The 19,082-nt window shown below is 46.6% G+C and overlaps 1 protein-coding gene and 1 long non-coding RNA gene across 9 annotated transcripts in view; both read right to left on the bottom strand.

Moving 5' to 3' along the window:
- The window catches only part of SNED1 (sushi, nidogen and EGF like domains 1), a 102,934-nt gene that overhangs the window by 39,967 nt on the left and 43,885 nt on the right, over positions 1-19,082 (bottom strand). For 7 of the 8 annotated variants that reach the window (XM_054477239.2, XM_063648416.1, XM_063648417.1 and 4 more), the window contains 8 exons: positions 12,415-12,540; positions 12,089-12,193; positions 11,720-11,833; positions 10,921-11,037; positions 9,002-9,118; positions 8,704-8,820; positions 8,393-8,506; positions 7,333-7,506 (listed from right to left, as the gene is read on the bottom strand). In XM_054477239.2, the coding sequence (XP_054333214.1) occupies positions 7,333-7,506; positions 8,393-8,506; positions 8,704-8,820; positions 9,002-9,118; positions 10,921-11,037; positions 11,720-11,833; positions 12,089-12,193; positions 12,415-12,540 (984 nt within the window). The remainder of the gene's footprint in view (positions 1-7,332; positions 7,507-8,392; positions 8,507-8,703; positions 8,821-9,001; positions 9,119-10,920; positions 11,038-11,719; positions 11,834-12,088; positions 12,194-12,414; positions 12,541-19,082) is intronic. The other variant, XM_063648420.1, reaches the window with a different exon arrangement.
- LOC134737747 (uncharacterized) lies at positions 3,892-7,322 on the bottom strand. Its single transcript, XR_010122951.1, has 2 exons — positions 6,719-7,322; positions 3,892-6,607 (listed from the first exon to the last, which is right to left on the bottom strand). It is a non-coding gene; the product is annotated as an uncharacterized LOC134737747 (long non-coding RNA).

The raw sequence follows: 19,082 nt of genomic DNA, 5'->3' as shown, positions 1-19,082 counted from the left end.
ATTAGCTGGGCATGGTGGTGAGTGCCTGTAATCCCAGCTACTCGGGAAACTGAGGCAGGAGAATCGCTTGAACCAGGGAGGCGGAGGTTGCAGTGAGCTGAGATTGTGCCACTGCACTCCAGCCTGGGCGAGAGTGAGATTCTGTCTCAAAAAAAAAAAGTTTATAGTTTTAGCTTTTACATTTATGTTTATAGTTCCTTTTACGCATTTAAAAATTTATCATGTTTTTGATGCTATTAATGTAACACTTCCATTTCAAAGTGTTCACTGATACAACAGGTTCTATACACTGACCCTGTATCCTGTGATCTAGTTGAATTCACTTGTTAGTTCTATAGCTTCTTTCACAGAATTTCCTTAGGATTTTCTATGTATACAATCATATTATCTCTAATTCTTTCTTCCTTTCCTTCCTTTTATTTCCTTTTCTTGTCATCTGGCACTGTCTAGGGCCTCCAGGAAAATGCTGGGAATACGTACTGAATGGACACCTTGCCTTGTGCGGATTCCAGGAGTCTTTCACCACTGAGTACACTGGTAGCTGAGGTTTTTCATGGATGTCCTTTATCAGGTTGAGGAAATTATCTTCTACTCTCAGTTTACTAAGAATTTCAAATCACAGTTGAATTTGTCAAATAATTTCCTGCATCTATTGAGATACAGTTTTCTCTTTCATCTCCTAACATGATGAAGTACACTGATTGACGTTAAATGTTAGACCAACCTGTGTCCTTGAGAAAAATCCCACTTGGTCATGATTGTATTATCCTTTTATATAGTACTGAGCTTGACTTAGTAATATTTTGTTTGGATTGTTGTGTCTACGTTCTTGAGAGATACCAGTCTGTAACTTCAAATTTTGTAGTGTCTGTGTCTGGTTTTGGTATCAAGGTAAGTTGAGAAGTTATCAAATGAGTTGGGTATCAATTGAGTTTGGTATCAAATGAGAAGTGTTCTTCCCTCCTACATTTTCTAAAAAATATGTAGCTCTTTCTAAAAGAGGCTGTACAAAGTTGGTATCATTCCTTTCTTAAACATTTGGTAGAATTCATCTGCGAAGCAATCTAACACAGCTGTTCTGAGGAAGGTTTTTAATTACAAATTAAATGTAACAGATATAAGGCTGTATATGTTTTTTATTACTCTTGCGTCAGTTCAGGTAATTTGTATTTCAGGGTATCCATTCCCTCTAAATTGTCAGATACATTGGCCTAAAATCGCTCATAGTGTTCTCTTGTCCTTTAAGTACTGGCAGGATCTTTAATGTTTAAAGGGCTCCACTTTAAACAGGAGGTAGGATCTCTTTTTCCATTTTGATCTTGCTCATTTCTCTCTTTTTCTTGATCAGTCTAGCTAGGGTTTATCAATGTTAATGATTTTTTTTTTTTTTGAAACAGAGTCTTGCTGTGTCGCCCAGGCTGGAGGGCAGTGGCGTGATCTCGGCTCACTGCAAGCTCCGCCTTCTGGGTTCACACCATTCTCCTGCCTCAGCCTCCCGAGTAGCTGGGACTACAGGAACCCGCCACCTCGCCCAGCTAATTTTTTGTATTTTTAGTAGAGACAGGGTTTCACCGTGTTAGCCAGGATGGCATCCATCTCCTGACCTTGTGATCTGCCCGCCTTGGCCTCCCAAAGTGCTGGGATTACAGGCGTGAGCCACCGCGCCTGGCCCAATTTTAATGATCTTTTCAAGGAAACAGCTTTTGGTTTCATTGATCTTTCTCTGTATCTGTCTTTTTTATAATTACATTTTCTAATTGTTGGTTGCTGATACATAAGCACATAATTAATTTTGTTGCAATCTATATCCACTAAACATGTTACATTAGGCTTTTCAAAGAACTAATTTTGGCTTGTCCTTTCTTTGGTATCTTGGATCTCTACTTCATTAATTATGGCTTTTACTTTTATTCCTCTTTCCTTCTACTTTTTTCAGCATCACTTCGTATTTTTTTCCTAACTTCTGAAGTCAGATATTTATCAAGTTTGAAATTTTCTTCTTTTCTAACATTGGTATTAATGTCAGTTTCTTAATTTTTGCTTTATATATATTGAGATTATTGTATTAGATGCTTGAATATTTATAATTGTATCTTCTTCGTGAATGGAACCAATTATCATTGAGAGACACCCTCTCATTCTTAATGATGCTTTTTGTCTTATAATCTTTTTTTCTGATAGTAATATAGCTAATACGCCAATTTTGATTTGTATACACCTATTTTTTTCCTTTCACTTTCATTCTTTGTATAGTCTTATGTTTTAGGAATGTCTAAGAGTGATAGCTTGTTTTATACCACATTTGGCAATCTCTCACCTGGACAGTTAGTCCATTCATATTTGTATTTTTTCTATCATAATTCTTTCCAATCTTAATATTTGCCATGTTTTTCTGATTACTTTTTTCTCCTTTTGGATAGTGACAAGCCTTACCATGAAATCTCGTAACTCTCCCTTCTCTTAACTGGGTTTATCTTATTATCTTATTATTGTCTTACTTCTTTCAGAAAAGGACACTTTTTTTTTTGCTAAGCCTCTGAAGCTGTGTTTGTATGAGAATATATTTTTTTGTGGTCTCACATTTGAATAACGATTTGACTGGATAAAGATTTTTAGGTATTAAGTTTATTTTATTTCTTAATTTTTAATTTTTTAGAGACAGAGTCTCGCTGTCACCCAGGCTGGAGGGCAGTGGCATGATCGTAGCTCACTATAGCCTCAAATTCCTGGGCTCAAGTGATCCTCTCACCTCAGCCTCTTGAATAGTTGGGACTACAGGAGCATGCCACCATGCCTGGCTAATTTTTAAAGTTTTTTGTAGAGTTGGGGTCTTGCTATGTTGCCCAGACTGGTCTTGAACTCCTGGGCTCAAATGATCGTCTTGCCTTGGCCTCCCAAAGTGCTGGGATTATAGGTGTGAGCCACTGCGTATGGCATATATATATATTTTGAGATGGAGTTTTGCTCGTCGCCCAGGCTGGAGTGCAATGGCACAATCTCGGCTCATTGCAGCCTCTGCCTCCCAGGTTCAAGCAATTCTCCTGCTTCAGCCTCCTGAGTAGCTGAGATTACAGGTGCCCGCCACCATGCCCAGCTAATTTTTGTATTTTTAGTAGAGATGGGGTTTCACCATGTTGGCCAGGCTGGTCTCGAACTCCTGACCTCAGGTGATCCTCCCACCTTGGCCTCCCAAAGTGCTGGAATTACAGGTGTGAGCCACCGCACCCAACCTATTTCAATATTTATACTGTTTGGGATTTGCTGAGCTTTTTGAATTTGTGGGTTGATGTATTTCTTCGTTTTTAGAAAATGTCCAATTATTATCTCTTCAAATATTCTTTTGCCCATTCTGTCCTCTATTTCTGGGACTTCAATTATGTGCTTGTTTGCCTGTTTGATATTGTCCCACAGACCTCTGATGCTGTTTTTTAAAAAATTCACTTATTCGGCCAGGCACAGTGGCTCATGCCTGTAATCCCAGCACTGTGGGAGGCCGAGGTGGGCGGATCACGAGGTCAGGAGATCGAGACCATCCTGGCTAACACGATGAAACCCTGTCTCTAAAAATACAAAAAAATTAGCCGGCCATGGTGGCGGGCGCCTGTAGTCCCAGCTACTCGGGAGGCTGAGGCAGGAGAATGGCGTGAACCCAGGAGGCGGAGGTTGCAGTGAGCCGAGATCGTGCCACTGCACTCCAGCCTGGAAGACAGAGCGAGACTCCGTCTCAAAAAAAAAAAAAAAAAAAAAAAAAAAAAAAAAAAAAAAAAAAAATTCACTTATTCCGAATTCCTAATTCATTTTTAAATTATTTTTTCTCTCTGATCTGTAGTTTAGATAACTTTGTTGTCCTGTCTTTGAGTTCTATGGTTTTTTTTTCTTCCGTTGTATCCATTTTGTTGTATCCATTTTGTTAAGCCTATCCATTTTATTCATTTCAGCTGGGCACAGTGGTGCATGCCTGTAATCCCAGCAGCTTGGGAGGCAGAGGCAGGAGGATCTCTTGAGCTCAGGAGTTCAAGACCAACCTGGGCAACACCATGAGATCCTGTTTCTACAAAAATAAATAACAAATAAAACAATTTATTCATTTCGGATATATTTTCAGTTCTAGATTCTCTATTTTGTTACTTTTTTTCTCTGCTCAAATTTTCTATTCTGTCAATCATTCTGCCTCTCTTTTCCTTTAACATAAAGAAAATTTTTAATGGAATTTTAAAGTCTTTGTCTAAATTCCAACACGGGTGATTCATAAGGTCTTTTTCTATTGATTGTTTCTTCTTTAGATTATGTGTCATAATTTCTTGCTTCTTAGACATAGTGTGTATAAGAACAGTGGAAACCAAAGTAGAAAATTTCACACTAGGATGAACATACTTTATTCTCTACTAGGTAGCGAGGTTGAGTAGCTGACCTGTGATATCATTAGGAGTTGAGCTGGGCTGGGGGCTAGAGCAGTTTTAAGTAGTTTCAGCTCAAGATTGGTTTTAAACGCTTGAGGATTTGAACAGGCCTCTCCCTCCAGGTGGACTTGGAATCTAATCCTTGTGAGACTATGAAATCTCTCTCTGCTTTACAGACCAGCCCCTGGCTTCTCATGCATTTGTAATGATCCTGTGGATGAGACCTGGTAGGTGCTGAGAACTTGCTCTCTACATCTGTGGCTTCTCTTGATTTCAATCCATTGTGCTTCTCCCTGCAGCATGACAAATTTGGCTGGAGGATGAAAGCAGCCAACAGCCTCAACTTCTCTGCATCCTCAACTCTTTGATAGGTAAAAAGATAGGATTTCATAGGCTTCATGATGTTCCTTTAACATTACAGTGACAGTGCTGGTATTTTGTGACTGTCTACACCCTAACCAAATGGATCTCTTCAGTATTGAAAAAAATTCACTGTCTTACATCTGATATTGCTGTTGAGAAGTTTGATGTCAAGCTGATTCTTGTTCCTTTGTACATGACCGGTTTTTCCCTCTGGAAGTTAAAACTTTTTCTGTTTGTCTAGGATATTCTCGTATTTTACTATAATGTTTCTGGTGTCTGTTTCCCCTTTGCTCCTGTCTGACGTTCTGTGGGCCCTTTTAATCTGCTGTTCATCTGGAACTCTGGGAATTTAACTCCCTTGCCACTTATCCTTTACATTTTTATTTTCTCTTCTTCTTGGGCTCCGATTATCTCAGCTTTAGCACACCTTCTACCCTCTATAGCACCAGTATTTTCTTTTTCTTTTTTGAGACAGGGTCTTACTCTATCACCCAGGCAGGAGTTCAGTGGTTCGATCTCGCCTCACTGCAACCTCTGCCTCCCAGGCTCAAGCGATTCTCCTGCTTCAGCCTCCCGAGTAGCTGGGATTACAGGCATGTGCCACCACACCCAGCTAGTTTTTGTATTTTTAGTAGGGACGGAGTTTCACTATGTTGGCCAGGCTGATCTCGAACTCCTGACCTCAGGTGATCCACCTGCCTTGGCCTCCCAAAGTGCTCGGATTACAGGCGTGAGCCACAGCGCCTGGCCCCAACATTTTCTTCTTTATTTATCTTTCCATGCTTCTTTCTGGAAAAGTTCTTCAAGCTGATCTTTCAACTCACTAACTTACTCTTCATCTGCATCCATTTATAAATTATATTTGTTATTTCAACTATTATAGTTTTTAATCTGCTTATTCCCACTTTGTTTTTAAAATAATTTATCAATCCTGTTTTGGATGACCAATACCATGTTTACTTCATAAATTTGTCACAGTTATTTTATACCGTGAATCCATTTTCTCTTTTTTGTATGAGATGGGGTCTTGCTTTGCCACCCAGGCTGGAGTACAGCGGCAGGCTCACGGCTCACTGCAGCCTTGACCTCCCAGGTTCAAGCGATTCTCCCGCCTCAGCCTCCCGAGTAGCTGGGACTACAGGCACGTGCCACCACGCCCGGCTAATTTTTAAATTTTTTTGTAGAGATGAGGTCTCCCTATGTTGCCTTTGCTGGTCTTGAACTGTGTTAGTCTGTCTTCTGCACTTCTGCTTCCAATCGTACATATTTTCTGGACTTTTATTATTGTTTTCTGAGACAATCATACTTTTCAGGTGTCTCGATATCCTGGCTGGTTGCTCATATTCTCTGAGGATATCGGCTTCTCATCTGGCAACATATAGGCGGGGAAGTAGCATTGGGGCGGGGGGTCGTCTCCAAGACAGTCAAGAGCTCACCCTGGGGCCTGAAATCCCAGAAGGAAAGGAGGGATGCTTGAAAGCCAGGTCTTCCCAGAACCCTTCGCCTGAGGCCACGCAGGTTGGCCTTGGCTTTGCAGGACATGTGGGGGACAGAGATGGGCTTATGTGCCCCACTCAAATCTGGGTGCTGTCACCCACTGTTCCTAAGCTTGTTTTAAAATCCTTGCTTCGTAAAAACTAGCTCACATCACGCAGACTTTCTGATGGACAGTTTGGACTCCTCTGGCGTAATGCGACGCAACCTGCAGGGTGTTAATGGCCCTACTTCTCCAGGGGATTCGGTCAGAGGGGGCCTTGTCTCTAGGCTGTGCACTCCCAGCTCCCAAGCCAGACAGGGGTGGGACCTCGGTGGCAATGCTCTCTGGAGCAGCACTCCTCAAATGCCTGCAGGGGGAAGGGGGATCTTGTTCTGATTCCACAAGTCTTCAAGGGGCCAGGAGTAAGAGGTGGGTCCTGAACCCATATCTGGCTCTTTAGGACTCTGCCCCGGGCTACCTCTTGGCCTCAGCTACTGCATCTGCAGAGTGGGTATTTGGGTGTTTGACCTCCTGCTCCGGGCTGCTCTGAGGACGGGGAAGCCTTTAGTGAATGGCCCAGAGCAAAGCTGACTGTGATCATCACCACTGTCACCCCAAGGTCCACACTCACAGACGAGACGATCATCACCACTGTCACCCCAAGGTCCACACTCACAGACGAGACGATCATCACCACTGTCACCCCAAGGTCCACACTCACAGACGAGACGATCATCACCACTGTCACCCCAAGGTCCACACTCACAGACGAGACGATCATCACCACTGTCACCCCAAGGTCCACACTCACAGACGAGACGATCATCACCACTGTCACCCCAAGGTCCACACTCACAGACGAGACGATCATCACCACTGTCACCCCAAGGTCCACACTCACAGACGAGACGATCATCACCACTGTCACCCGAAGGTCCACACTCACAGACAGGAGACTGAGGGGAAGACGGGCAGGACCAGGTCAGAGCTGGGCATCCAGGCTTGGGCCTGCAGCCCCTGTGCTCCTCCACGTGGCCAGGGTGAGGAGGGTGTGGGCCCCACCTGCCCCACCCCAAGGGCCCGCAGAATCACCGAGGCACTGGGGAGGCTCACTCCAGACACCATGTGGCTGGCAGACCCGGATGCGGCTGGGGGCGCTCAGGCTGTAGCCACGGTCACATGCATACAGGGCCACCGCGCCCAGCCGCGTGCCGTTGAAGCGCAGCGTGGCATGCTTCACCTCCTCCGGGGGGCCGCAGTCCACCTCTGCAAGGCACAGCAGCCTGTCTCGCACGGTCCTGTGCTTTCCTGGCCCCTCCCCACCGCCCTGCCTCTGCCCGACCCGGCTGCAGGGCCCAGGGATGTCCTGCTCCCACACTGCCCTTCGCTGGGGAAAGGTGCCTCGACTTCTGGGGCCTGGTTGCCGTGATACGTGTTTCCTTCTTCCCATTCCTGCCTTGCCCAGCTCTTCAGGGATTAGCAAGAAATCCCATGCTCCCCACTTGACCCCCCTTGGCCCTCTCACCTGCCTGGCACCAGCATTCCACGTACCCTGCTTGACCCCCCCGGCCCTCTCACCTGCCTGGCACCAGCATTCCACGTACCCTGCTTGACCCCCCGGCCCTCTCACCTGCCTGGCACCAGCATTCCACGTACCCTGCTTGACCCCCCGGCCCTCTCACCTGCCTGGCACCAGCATTCCACGTACCCTGCTTGACCCCCCGGCCCTCTCACCTGCCTGGCACCAGCATTCCACGTACCCTGCTTGACCCCCCCGGCCCTCTCACCTGCCTGGCACCAGCATTCCACGTACCCTGCTTGACCCCCCGGCCCTCTCACCTGCCTGGCACCAGCATTCCACGTACCCTGCTTGACCCCCCCGGCCCTCTCACCTGCCTGGCACCAGCATTCCACGTACCCTGCTTGACCCCCCGGCCCTCTCACCTGCCTGGCACCAGCATTCCACGTACCCTGCTGGACCCCCCGGCCCTCTCACCTGCCTGGCATTGGTGTCCCATGTACCCTGCTTGGCCCCCTGGCCCTCTCACCTGTCTGGCACCAGCATTCCACGTACCCTGCTGGACCCCCCGGCCCTCTCACCTGCCTGGCATTGGTGTCCCATGTACCCTGCTTGGCCCCCCGGCCCTCTCACCTGCCTGGCACCGGCGTCCCATGTACCCTGCTTGGCAGTGGCAGAAGAAATCTGTGCCTCGGTCCTCGCAGGTGCCCCCATTCACACACGGGCTCCGGAAGCAGGGGGAGGGGGCTGCCAGAAGGCAGGAGGGTCCTGGCCACTGTGTCTTCCCTGAAGGCTCGGGACTGCATGGGACATCCTGCCTCCTGCACCCAGCTCCACCTCCTGCGCCTCCAGGGCCTGGACCAGCCCTGCCCACGGGCCTGTTTTCACATCTGTAGAGAGGGTTCACCCCTGGCCGCCCTGGCCTGGCCTCCCACCCACCTTACCTATCTCGCAGTGCTGCCCGGAGAAGCCTGGGGGACAGTCACATTTGTATTTGCCAATGTAGTGGAAGCAGGTGCCGCCGTTGTGACAGGGGCCAGAGGCACACGAGTCTGGCTTCCCTGGAAACAGAAGCCAGGTCAAGGGTCACAGCCCACTACCCTTCCCAGGTTCCCCAACATCCCAGAGCTGGGGCCTCGTCATAGGAAGCAGACCCACAGCTGGCAGGGAGGGTGCGTCAGGGGCCCCAGCTCAGGGCTGGCCCGTCGTTCCTGCCCTCCCCCCTGCCCCTGGGGGCCGCACCAATCTCACAGTGCCTCCCAGTGAAGCGGTAGGGGCAGCTGCAGTGGTACTCGCCGCCCGTCTCCTTGCACGTGCCCCCGTTCCGGCAGGGCCCTGAGCTGCACAGGTGTGGCCGGGCTGTGTGGAAGGACAGAGAGGCAGATGAACGGGGCCAGGCTGCTGGCCCCACAGAGCCACTATACCCTCCTGGCATCTCCTCAGTCCTCTGGTGCTGGTGGGGCCTTCTCGACTGAGCCCTGGGGCCTGGCTGCAGTGGGGGCCAAGCAGGTCTGCACACATGGCGGGGGCTGGGGTGGGGCTCGCAGGCCGGAGACCCCAGCTCAGTCTCAGGGGGGCCCTTTGCTCGCCTGTCCTCTTCTCTGCCCAGGCTCTGGCAATGGCTGGGCCCTTCCTGTGGAGAACCGGCCCCATCACTGCAGCGGGTGCAGCACTCCCTCCCTCCTGCACACGGGCATTCCCCATCTGACAGGAAGCGGATGAGTCTCATCTGCTGTGACATCGGGGTCCTCAGCAGTCAATCTGGATTTCTGTGTGTTCTGTACTTGCACTGGCATTGCCACATTTTCCCTGGGTCCTAACAGTTCCTGGGCCCCCAAGGAGCTCAGACGGCCGGGCCTGTGCTTGAGGCAAGCACATATTTAAAGGCGTCTGCTAAACCAAGCACATCTGTCCTGCCACCTTGACAATCACACTGTCAAAGGGCCAGTGAGGAGCTCCGAATCCTTGGACCCCTGGGTGTTCTTAGTGGTGGGAGGGGCCTGCCCCACCGTGCTCGCTCCTCTCCCGCCAGCCGTCCCATGCTGCAGGTCCAAGCTCTGGCTGCCCCACCCCTGAGGACAGCCATTCCTGTCCATTCTGTACTTCCTCTGGGGTCGGAGGTGTCCACATTGGTGGTCCATGTGCTCATGGAAGCTGGGATACTGCGGGAGGGCTGTGCAGTTCCTGGGGCGGGCACAGAACCTTTAGGGCAGGGACACTAGGTACTGGCAGTCTGGCCTAGTGAGGAGACGTGGGCTCTGGTGGGACCCCCCTTTGGGTGCAGTGGACTTCATACCACTAGCAGGTGTGAGCTGGAGTAGGGCCAGAGTCAGGTCTGGGCAGGGCCCATGCAGGGCCTCAGGGTGGTCCTAGGAGTGTGTTGAGAGACAAAGACCTCGTCAGAGCTTGCAAAGAACCAAGCAGTTGGGGTCTTCTCTTTGGAAACCTGCTCTACCTCTGCTGCAGGGGTCGGGGGAGTCATGGGGTCCAGGGCTCAGACTTCAGGGTCTTTCCCTCAGGGACAAGGAACAGAGCAGGGGAGGGGCCACGGAAGGCTCCACACCAGTCCAGGCTGTGGGGGTGCCTGGGGCCGAGCCCCTGGAGAGCTGCCAGGCCACTCTGCGGTCAGGCGGCCCCCTCTAGGCACTGGCCCCTGAGATGCCGAACAGGTCTGGGTGTCACTGATGGGAGTCCTGACTGTTGCTTCAAACTGCACAGAAGGGACAGTCCTGGGTGGGGCCTGGCGGGAACAGCTACGCCTGCAATGTGCTTATGGAAGGACACTTCTATTCTCAAGCGACTGAATGTAATAAAATTTGACATTTTCCATGCTGAATTAGATTGAGCAAAATCCTAAGGAAATTTTTAAAATAAAATTTGATATAATGATTCTAAAATCTATTTGGAAAAATGCTGAGCAGGCAATGAAGCCTATTTTCAGAAGAGCAAGGTAATGACCAGTAGGCTTGGCACTGGTGCAGATCAGAACCATCCAAACAGTGAGGTGCTCACCTCTAAATACACAGAACAGAGCAGCACATCAGGCAAGGCTCTAGATGAGGTCAGCAATTCGCGAAACAGAGACAGCAGAGAAGCAGGACCGCGGACCGCGGGCGCTCTCCAGGGTGCTGATGCCGGCCCAGGCGCCCCTGCCGCCATACCTTTCTCGCAGTGCTTGCCGTGGAACCCGCGCGGGCACTCGCAGGTGTAGGAATCGTCATGGGCATTGCAGGAGCCTCCGTTGAAGCAGGGGTCCGAGTCGCAGGGTGATGGCAGGGCTGGGGGCAGGGGGCAGAGGGTGGTCCTGGAGCTTATGCCGCATCCGTGCGGGCGGCAAGAGGCTGACGGGGCACCTTGCCTGCCAGGGTTATCCTGACATCCTGTCTGGAACCAAGGCCACTTAAAATACACTCTGTGGGCATCTTGATTCCTCAGAGTGGGCTCTAAGGCCCCTCCCTGGAATTTATCTTTTTCTTGATTTTAGCAGAACTCACCCTTCCCTCTTCTACAAGGTAGGACTGAGCTGCGATACAGAAATGCCTTCCTGTCATCACTGCCAGCATCATGTCATTATTCTATATAACTATACATGATGCAACTGATTAACCATCTCATCTATACACCAACAAACGTGTAGTAGTGATACATTTAATTACACATGCCTAATTATGTATGCATTAAATATTTTAATAGCTTGTGTTGGGGCTTAGGGAAGATACCACATGGTGTTTGTATACTTGCAGAAGTGCTTTTCCACCTGTGAGCTTACTCCACTGGGGAAGAGGAGATGTCTAGCCCCATATTACAGGAAGGCTATTGAGAGAGGCTTCCCCAGGTGCCAGCTCTCCCGAGAGTCAGAAGGGAAGCAGGGACTCTAGCCTCTGCCTGCCTCACCCACCACTTTCTCCTTGGCTTCTGTCTGGGCCCCTGGCCCAGCAGGCTTGTCCCCGAGCTACTCACAGTGGCTGGCATTGTGGTCGGTGTGGCAGACGCAGAGGTAGCTCCCGCCGTGCTCCATGCAGTAGCCCCCATCTGGGCACTGTGTGTTCATGTTGCAGGGCATGGCTGTGATTTCTGGAGAGAAAGGAGGAAGCCCCATCCCATATTCCACATGTCTTCTAGCAGACCTCGAGTCCTTGTCAAGGATGGGGCTTCCCAAGACCCAGTGGCCCCAACAGGTTCAGGCACTCTTGTGGCCAGACCCTCCTGGGTGGGGGTAGAACCAATGGTCAACAGTCTGGACCTGTGGACCCCGGCCCAAGCCACCATTCATTTCCCGGTTATGAGGATGCTCAGGGATAGGGCAGGAAGGGTGCCCTGGGAACCTACCAAATTCACAGAGAAGCCCAAAGAATCCCGGGGGGCACTGGCAGAGGGTGGTGTTGGCGCCCAGGCATCTGCCTCCGTTGCGGCACTCACAGTCATCGGGGACTCCTGCCACGAAGAGAGGGAGGAGCCTCCCATGTGGGGGCGCAGAAAGATGGCACCCTTGCTCCAGACCCTGCCCTGCTCCTGGCCAACTTCCCATACAAATTGCAGTGGACGCGCACTCACACGTTTCTTCTCGGGGCGTTTCCTGCATGCACCCACAGGAAGGCCCTCCCTGGGTCTCCTGCCCCAGCCCTAAAACGGCAGCCCTTGCAGCCCAGACGCACTCTCCCTGCAGTCCAGGCCCATGAAGCCTTCGGGGCACTCGCACACGTAGCCCTGGTCCGCATCCACACAAGTGCCCCCATTGTGGCAAGGGGCCGAGAGGCAGGCGTCTGGCACTGGGTGGCCTCCTGCAAGAAAGACAGCAGTCACCAGCGGCCACGTGGGGAGTGTGGAGAGAGTGGTCTTCCCACCCAGCTCCAATGGCACCTTTGGGTTTTCACCTCTGTTCTCACTCCCAAGTGGAATTTAAGCCAGACGCTTATTTCTGGAAATGGATTTGTAGCTGCGCTGCAACCCATGGAGCTCAGCATCTCCCAGCTCCTTCCTTGGACAGAACAAGAAGCACCAGAGAAACCACCCAGGATTGGACAGAACAAGAAGCACCGGAGAAATCACCCGGGATTGGACAGAACAAGAAACACCGGAGAAGCCACCCGCGATTGGACAGAACAAGAAACACCGGAGAGACCACCCGGGATTGGATAGAACAAGAAACACCAGAGAAGCCACCCGGGATTGGATAGAACCAGAAGCACCGGAGAGACCACCCGGGATTGGACAGAACAAGAAACACCGGAGAGACCACCCGGGATTGGACAGAACAAGAAACACCGGAGAAGCCACCCGGGATTGGACAGAACCAGAAGCACCGGAGAAGCCACCCGGGATTGGACAGAACCAGAAGCATTGGAGAAGCCACCCGGGATTGGACAGAACCAGAAGCACCGGAGAGACCACCCGGGATTGGACAGAACAAGAAACACCAGAGAAGCCACCCGGGATTGGACAGAACAAGAAGCACCGGAGAAGCCACCCAGGGGCCAGGGGCCTCCAAACGTTTCTGGTCAGGCATCCCTACCAGTGAAGTATTTGGGATTTTCCAGGTATCTTTCTGCTGATCTCTAGTTTAATTTTGCTACGGTCAGAAAACACAATCCTTTTCAATGTATTGGGCCTTACTTATGGCCCACAATGTGGCCTGTGATGGCCACGAGCACTTGAGAATAATGTGAGCGCTCTATAAATGCCAAGTATGCCAAGCCTAGGTCTTCTCTAGCTTTACTGATTCCCTGTGTACATGTTCTATGAACCACTGAGAGGGGAGTGTCAAAATCTCCTCCAGTAATTATGGACCTAGTTCTCTTTGCAGTTCAGTCAGCTTTTGCTTCATGATCCGTGTTTACCTACTTTTTGTTTTGTTTTGTTTTTTCAGAGTCTTGCTCTCTTGCCAGGCTGGAGTGCAGTGGCGCGATCTCGGCTCACTGCAACCTCCAACTCCCTGGTTCAAGCAATTCTTCCACCTCAGCCTCCCAAGTAGCTGGGATTACAAGCACGCGCTACCACACCCAGCTAATTTTTGTATTTTTAGTAGAGACGGGGTTTCAGCATGTTGGCCAGGATGGTCTTGATCTCCTGACCTCGTGATCCACCCACCTTCGCCTCCCAAAGTGCTGGGATTACAGGGGTGAGCCACGACGCCAGCTACTTTTTGGTTTTTAAAAGATGTTCAGTTTCTTCATGTGCTTTCAAAATGTGTCTTTGTAAATTAGTATACAGTAAAATTGACTTTTGTTCACCACATCTCTATGAATTTTAACACATATATAGATTTGTTTAACCCCCACCACAATCAGGATACAGAACATTCCATCTCCCTAAAAGACTTCTTTGGTCCTATCTCTTCAGAGTCACAGAGCTCCTGTTACCCCTCAGTCCCTGGCAACTACTGATTTGTTCATCACCATAGTTTTGTTTTACGAAGAATGCCATTTAGTGGAACCATACAGTATATAATCTTTGAGACTGGCTTCTTTCACTCAGCATAATTCCTCTGAGATCCATCTAAGTTGTCGTATGTATCTATAATCGGTCCTTTTTATGACTGAGTAGTATTCCACCATACAGAGGTTCCACAATTTGTCTATCCATTCACCCAGTGAAGGGTATTTGGGTTTTGGAGTTTGGTGATTATAAATAGAAATAATATAAACATTTTTATATGGATTTGTGTGTAAACATATGCTTTCATCTCTTTAGAGTTAATACCAAGGAGTGGGATTGCTGGGTCATATTATAAGCATATACTTAACCTTATAAAAAACCTGCCAAACTGTTTTCAGAGTGGCTGAACCATTTTGCATTCCCACTAAAAATGTGTGAGTTCCAGTTGCTCTGTATCTACACCAGGTCAGTATTATTTTTTTTAGACATTCTAATGAGTTTGTTGTGATTTCTCGTAGTGGCTTTTATTTGCATTTCACTAATGGCTGATATTAATGACAAGAATATTTTTCCATCCGTTTATTCACCTCCATATATATATCTTTTGTGGCCAAGTGTCCGTTCAAGCCTTTTGTCCATTTTTAAAATTGGGTTGTTTGTTTTCTCACAGTTGAGATTTGAGAATTCTTGGTGTATTCTGATCACAAGTCCTTTGTTGGGTATGAGCTTTGCAAATGTTTTCTCCTGGTCTGTAGCTTGTCTTTTTATTCTTTTAACCATGTCTTTCACAAAGCAAAAGTTTTAAATTTTGATGAAGTCTAATTTATCTTTTTTTTTTTTTTTTTTTTAATGAATCATGCTTTTGCTGTCTTATCTAAGAACACTTTGCTTAAGACCAGGTCATAAAGATTTTTTTTTTGGCCTATGTTTTCTTCTAAAAATCTTATAGTTTATGTTTTTCCATTTAGGTCTATGATCCATTTTGAGTTAATCTTTGTATAAGGTGTGAGGTTTAAGTTGAGGTTTTTTTTTTAATATACATATAAAGATATCTAATTGTTTCAACCCCATTTGTTGAAAAGATTATCCTTTCTCCATTGGATTTAAATCATTTTCAAAAATTAATTGGCCATATTTGTTTGGGTTTAATTCTGAATTTCCTCTCGTTTCATTGATCCATATGTCAGTCCCTTTGCCAATATCACACTGAATTGATCACTGTAGCTTTACAGTAAATCTTAATACTCAGTAGTGTGATTCCTCAAAATTTATTCTTCATCAAAATTGTTTTGGTTTTCTAAATTCTTTTTCTTGCCATATAAATTTTAGAAGCAGTTTGTCTACATTTACAAAAGATTCTGCTGAGACCTCTGTTGGAATCATGTTAAATCTATAAATCAACTTAGAGAGCACTGCCATATTTACTATGTTGAGTCTTCTAATCCATGAACATGGTATGTCTGTCCATTTACTTGATCTTGATTTCTTTCATCAGCACTTTGTAGTTTTTCAGCATACAAATTCTCTAATGTTTTAGTAGATTTATACTAAAGTCTTTCAACTTTAGAGGAGCTATTATAAATGGTATTGTCAATACAATTTAGATCAGATTACACAGATTCCTCCAACTTGGGGGAGCTCAGGAGTTCATAAATAACTTTATGGAGTTGCTGTCCCAAGATTCACCCTCCAGTTTCCTCAGTACTTTCCAGTTTTCTGAGGCTACCTTTTTCAGTCCTCTGGCAAAAATGCTGCAGCTTTTATTTCCCTACCTTGCCACTTTTATAATGATGGCATTCATGGCTGGGACCAAGTAATGGGACGACAGAGAAAGGGAAAAACAACAGGAAAGGGAAAAACAATGCCCAACCCCTTTGAAACCACAGCACCTCCAACTGGAGAGGAAGGTTTCTTCCCTCGCAGTTGAAAGACACTTGAGGATTCCCCCACTTCTGCACTGTCAGCCCTGCTTCTTAAGCCAGACTGGAGGGCTTCTCCTGGAGCACTCTTTCTGTCCGAGTGGATGCTCACTTCTGGTTTTGACGTGGCTTTGAGTCCTGGCTGGGGGGATACCAAAGCAAAAAACAAAAAATGGTAAACTCACCACTGGTTTGGTGGTACTTCGAAGCTTGGTCTTCTTCCCCAATCCACCTGCTACTATTTACTTTTCAGAGTCCTCTGATAGCTACTCCATGCATTCTGTCCAGGATTGTAGCTGTATTCAGTAGAGGAGAGACAGGGGTAGATTGTGCTTACTCTGTCTTTCTCAGAACCAGAAACCCATTCTATTACTTTACAATTATCTGTGTCTTTATACTTAGAGTGGGTTCTTGTGATAGCATATAGTTGGGTATTGCTTTTCAATTCAATTTGACAATCTTTGCCTTTTAATTTGTATGTTTAATCATTTTACATTTTAATGTAACTACCAATATGACTAGACTGAACCTATCATCTTGCTATCGGCTTTTATTTGTCCCACTTCTTTCTTTTTTTCCCCTCTTCCTGCCTTCTGGATTGAGTACTTTTAGGATTCAATTTCTATCTCCACAATTGGTTTATTAGCTATAATTCTTTATTATTTTTTTTCATTTGTTTTGGGTTTACAATGTATATCTTTTACTTACACAGCCTACCTTCAAACAATATTATACCACTTTATATAATATAGGGACCTTACAATATTATACTTCTATTTCTTCCTATCTTTTACATTGGAGTTGGTAAACTATAACCCACAGACCAAATCTTGCCTGCCATCAATTTTTAAAAGTACAGTTTTACTGGAACACAGCCATACCTATTCATTTATGTACTGTCTATGGCTGGCTGCTTTCACATTACAATGGTAGAGTTGAATTGTGATAGAGACCATATGGCTCACAAAGCCAAAAGTATTTACTTTCTGGCCCTTTACAGAAAAAGTTTGCACAGCTTGGTTTATGTTATTGGAGTCATCTATTTTATTTCTGCTAAGTTTTATTATTTTATTTTAAAAATTATCTTTAAAGGGATTAAAAATTCTTCAACCCACATATTTATCATTTTTAACACTCTTCTTTTGCGTAGATCCAGATTTTCCCTTGGTACCAGTTTTTTTTTGCTTCTGACTAAATAATTTCCTTTAACATTTTTTTGTAGTGCAGGTATGCTGGTGATGAATGCTCTTCATTTTTGTTTGTGTAAAAAAGTCTTTTTTTCAGCTTAACTTTTGAAATGTAGTTTTGCTGGTAATACAGTACACTAGGTTGATGGTTTTTTCTTTCAGTACTTTGAAGGTGTTACTCCAGTGTCTCCTGGCTTGCATTGTTTTTGATGAGAAGTCTGTTTCATTCTTGTTTCTCTGTATGTAACGTGGCTTTTTCCTCTGGCTGTTTTTGAGGTTTTTTATCATTAGTTTTCAGCAATTTGATTGTGGTATGGCTTTGTGTGGTTTTCTTCATGCTTTTCTTGGAAATGTGGGTTTTAGTTTTCATCAAATTTGGAAAATGTTTGGGTATTATTTCTTCACATACTTTTTCTATAACACACCTTTCCACACCCATCTCCATCCTCCTTCGCAGACTCCACATACGTGGATCCCAGGCTGCTTGATACTGTTCTCCATCCTCCTTCGCAGACTCCAGATACGTGGATCCCAGGCTGCTTAATATTGTTCTCCATCCTCCTTTGCAGACTCCACATACGTGGATCCCAGGCTAATTAATATTGTTCTCCATCCCCCTTCGCAGACTCCATATACGTAGATCCCAGGCTGCTTGATACTATTCTCCATCCTCCTTCGCAGACTCCACATATGTGGATCCTAGGCTGCTTGATATTGTTCTCCATCCTCCTTCGCAGACTCCACATACGTGGATCCTATTACCCTAATACCGTTCTAGAGGTTGCTGAAGATCTCTTCTTTTTTAGTCTTATTCTCTCTGTGATGCATATTGAATTGTTTGTTTCATTCTTCAGGTTCATTGATCTTTCCTTCTGCAATACCTAACCTGCCGTAAATACTATTCAGTATATTTTAAAAACTCAGATATATTTTTCATCTCTACAAGTTTTTAAAAATACCTTCTACTTCTCATTAGGTTTTTTTCCCCTCAACAATCTTGATTATAGGAGCATATTAATAATAGATAATTAAACATTTGTATCTGCTAATTCTGTCATTTCTGGTGCCTGTTTCTATTGATCTATTTTTCTCCTCACTGTGAGTTATATGTTACTTCTTTGTAGACCTGATAATTTTTGACTGGGTATTTTGGAGTTCTGGATTCTGTTATATTACTGATATACTCCTGTTGAGGAGTATAGGATTTTATTCTGGCACATGGCTCAATGACTTAGGATCAGTTTCATCCTTTTAAGCTTTAAGATTTGTTAGGGCTTAAAAAGACTAATGTCGACATTAGTCTTTAGTTCAGCACTACTAAAGTGACACCCCACTGAGGACTCTATGCAATAGATTCCCAGCCCTGTTTGAGCTCCAGGAAGTGTTTGACTTACTGCTTTCTAGTGGTTCTTTCCCTAGCCTTGCAGATTTCATCCTGAGCCCGATAATAATAAGCCAAAATTCAGGGAGGTCTCCTCTTGATCTCATGCTCCCTCCTGCCTCAGGAGCACCATCCTGTAGCCACTGAACTAGGATATTTGTCTCCTTAATTCAGAGGGACTGCTGGACTCTCAGTTCCTCCTCCCAGCACAGTGGCCTGGAAACTGCCCCAGGCAGAATCTGGGGCAATTGTAGGGCTCACCTCATTTGATTCCCTTTTCTCAGGGGTGACAGGCTTGTGCTGTCTGTTGTCCAATGCCTGAAAAAGGGGTTTCACAGATTTTGTCTGTTTTTCTAGGTGTTGACAGTGAGAGGGAAATTCCAAGAGCAGTTAATTCTTGTTGGCCAGAAGCAGAAGACTAGGGACTCTTTTTTGTAGTGTCCAATTTGTGGCCAACTTCC

This window comes from Pongo pygmaeus, chromosome 11 (genome assembly GCF_028885625.2).
Source record: "Pongo pygmaeus isolate AG05252 chromosome 11, NHGRI_mPonPyg2-v2.0_pri, whole genome shotgun sequence".
NCBI lineage: Eukaryota > Metazoa > Chordata > Mammalia > Primates > Hominidae > Pongo > Pongo pygmaeus.
This window is presented reverse-complemented; position numbering and strand designations above follow the sequence as displayed.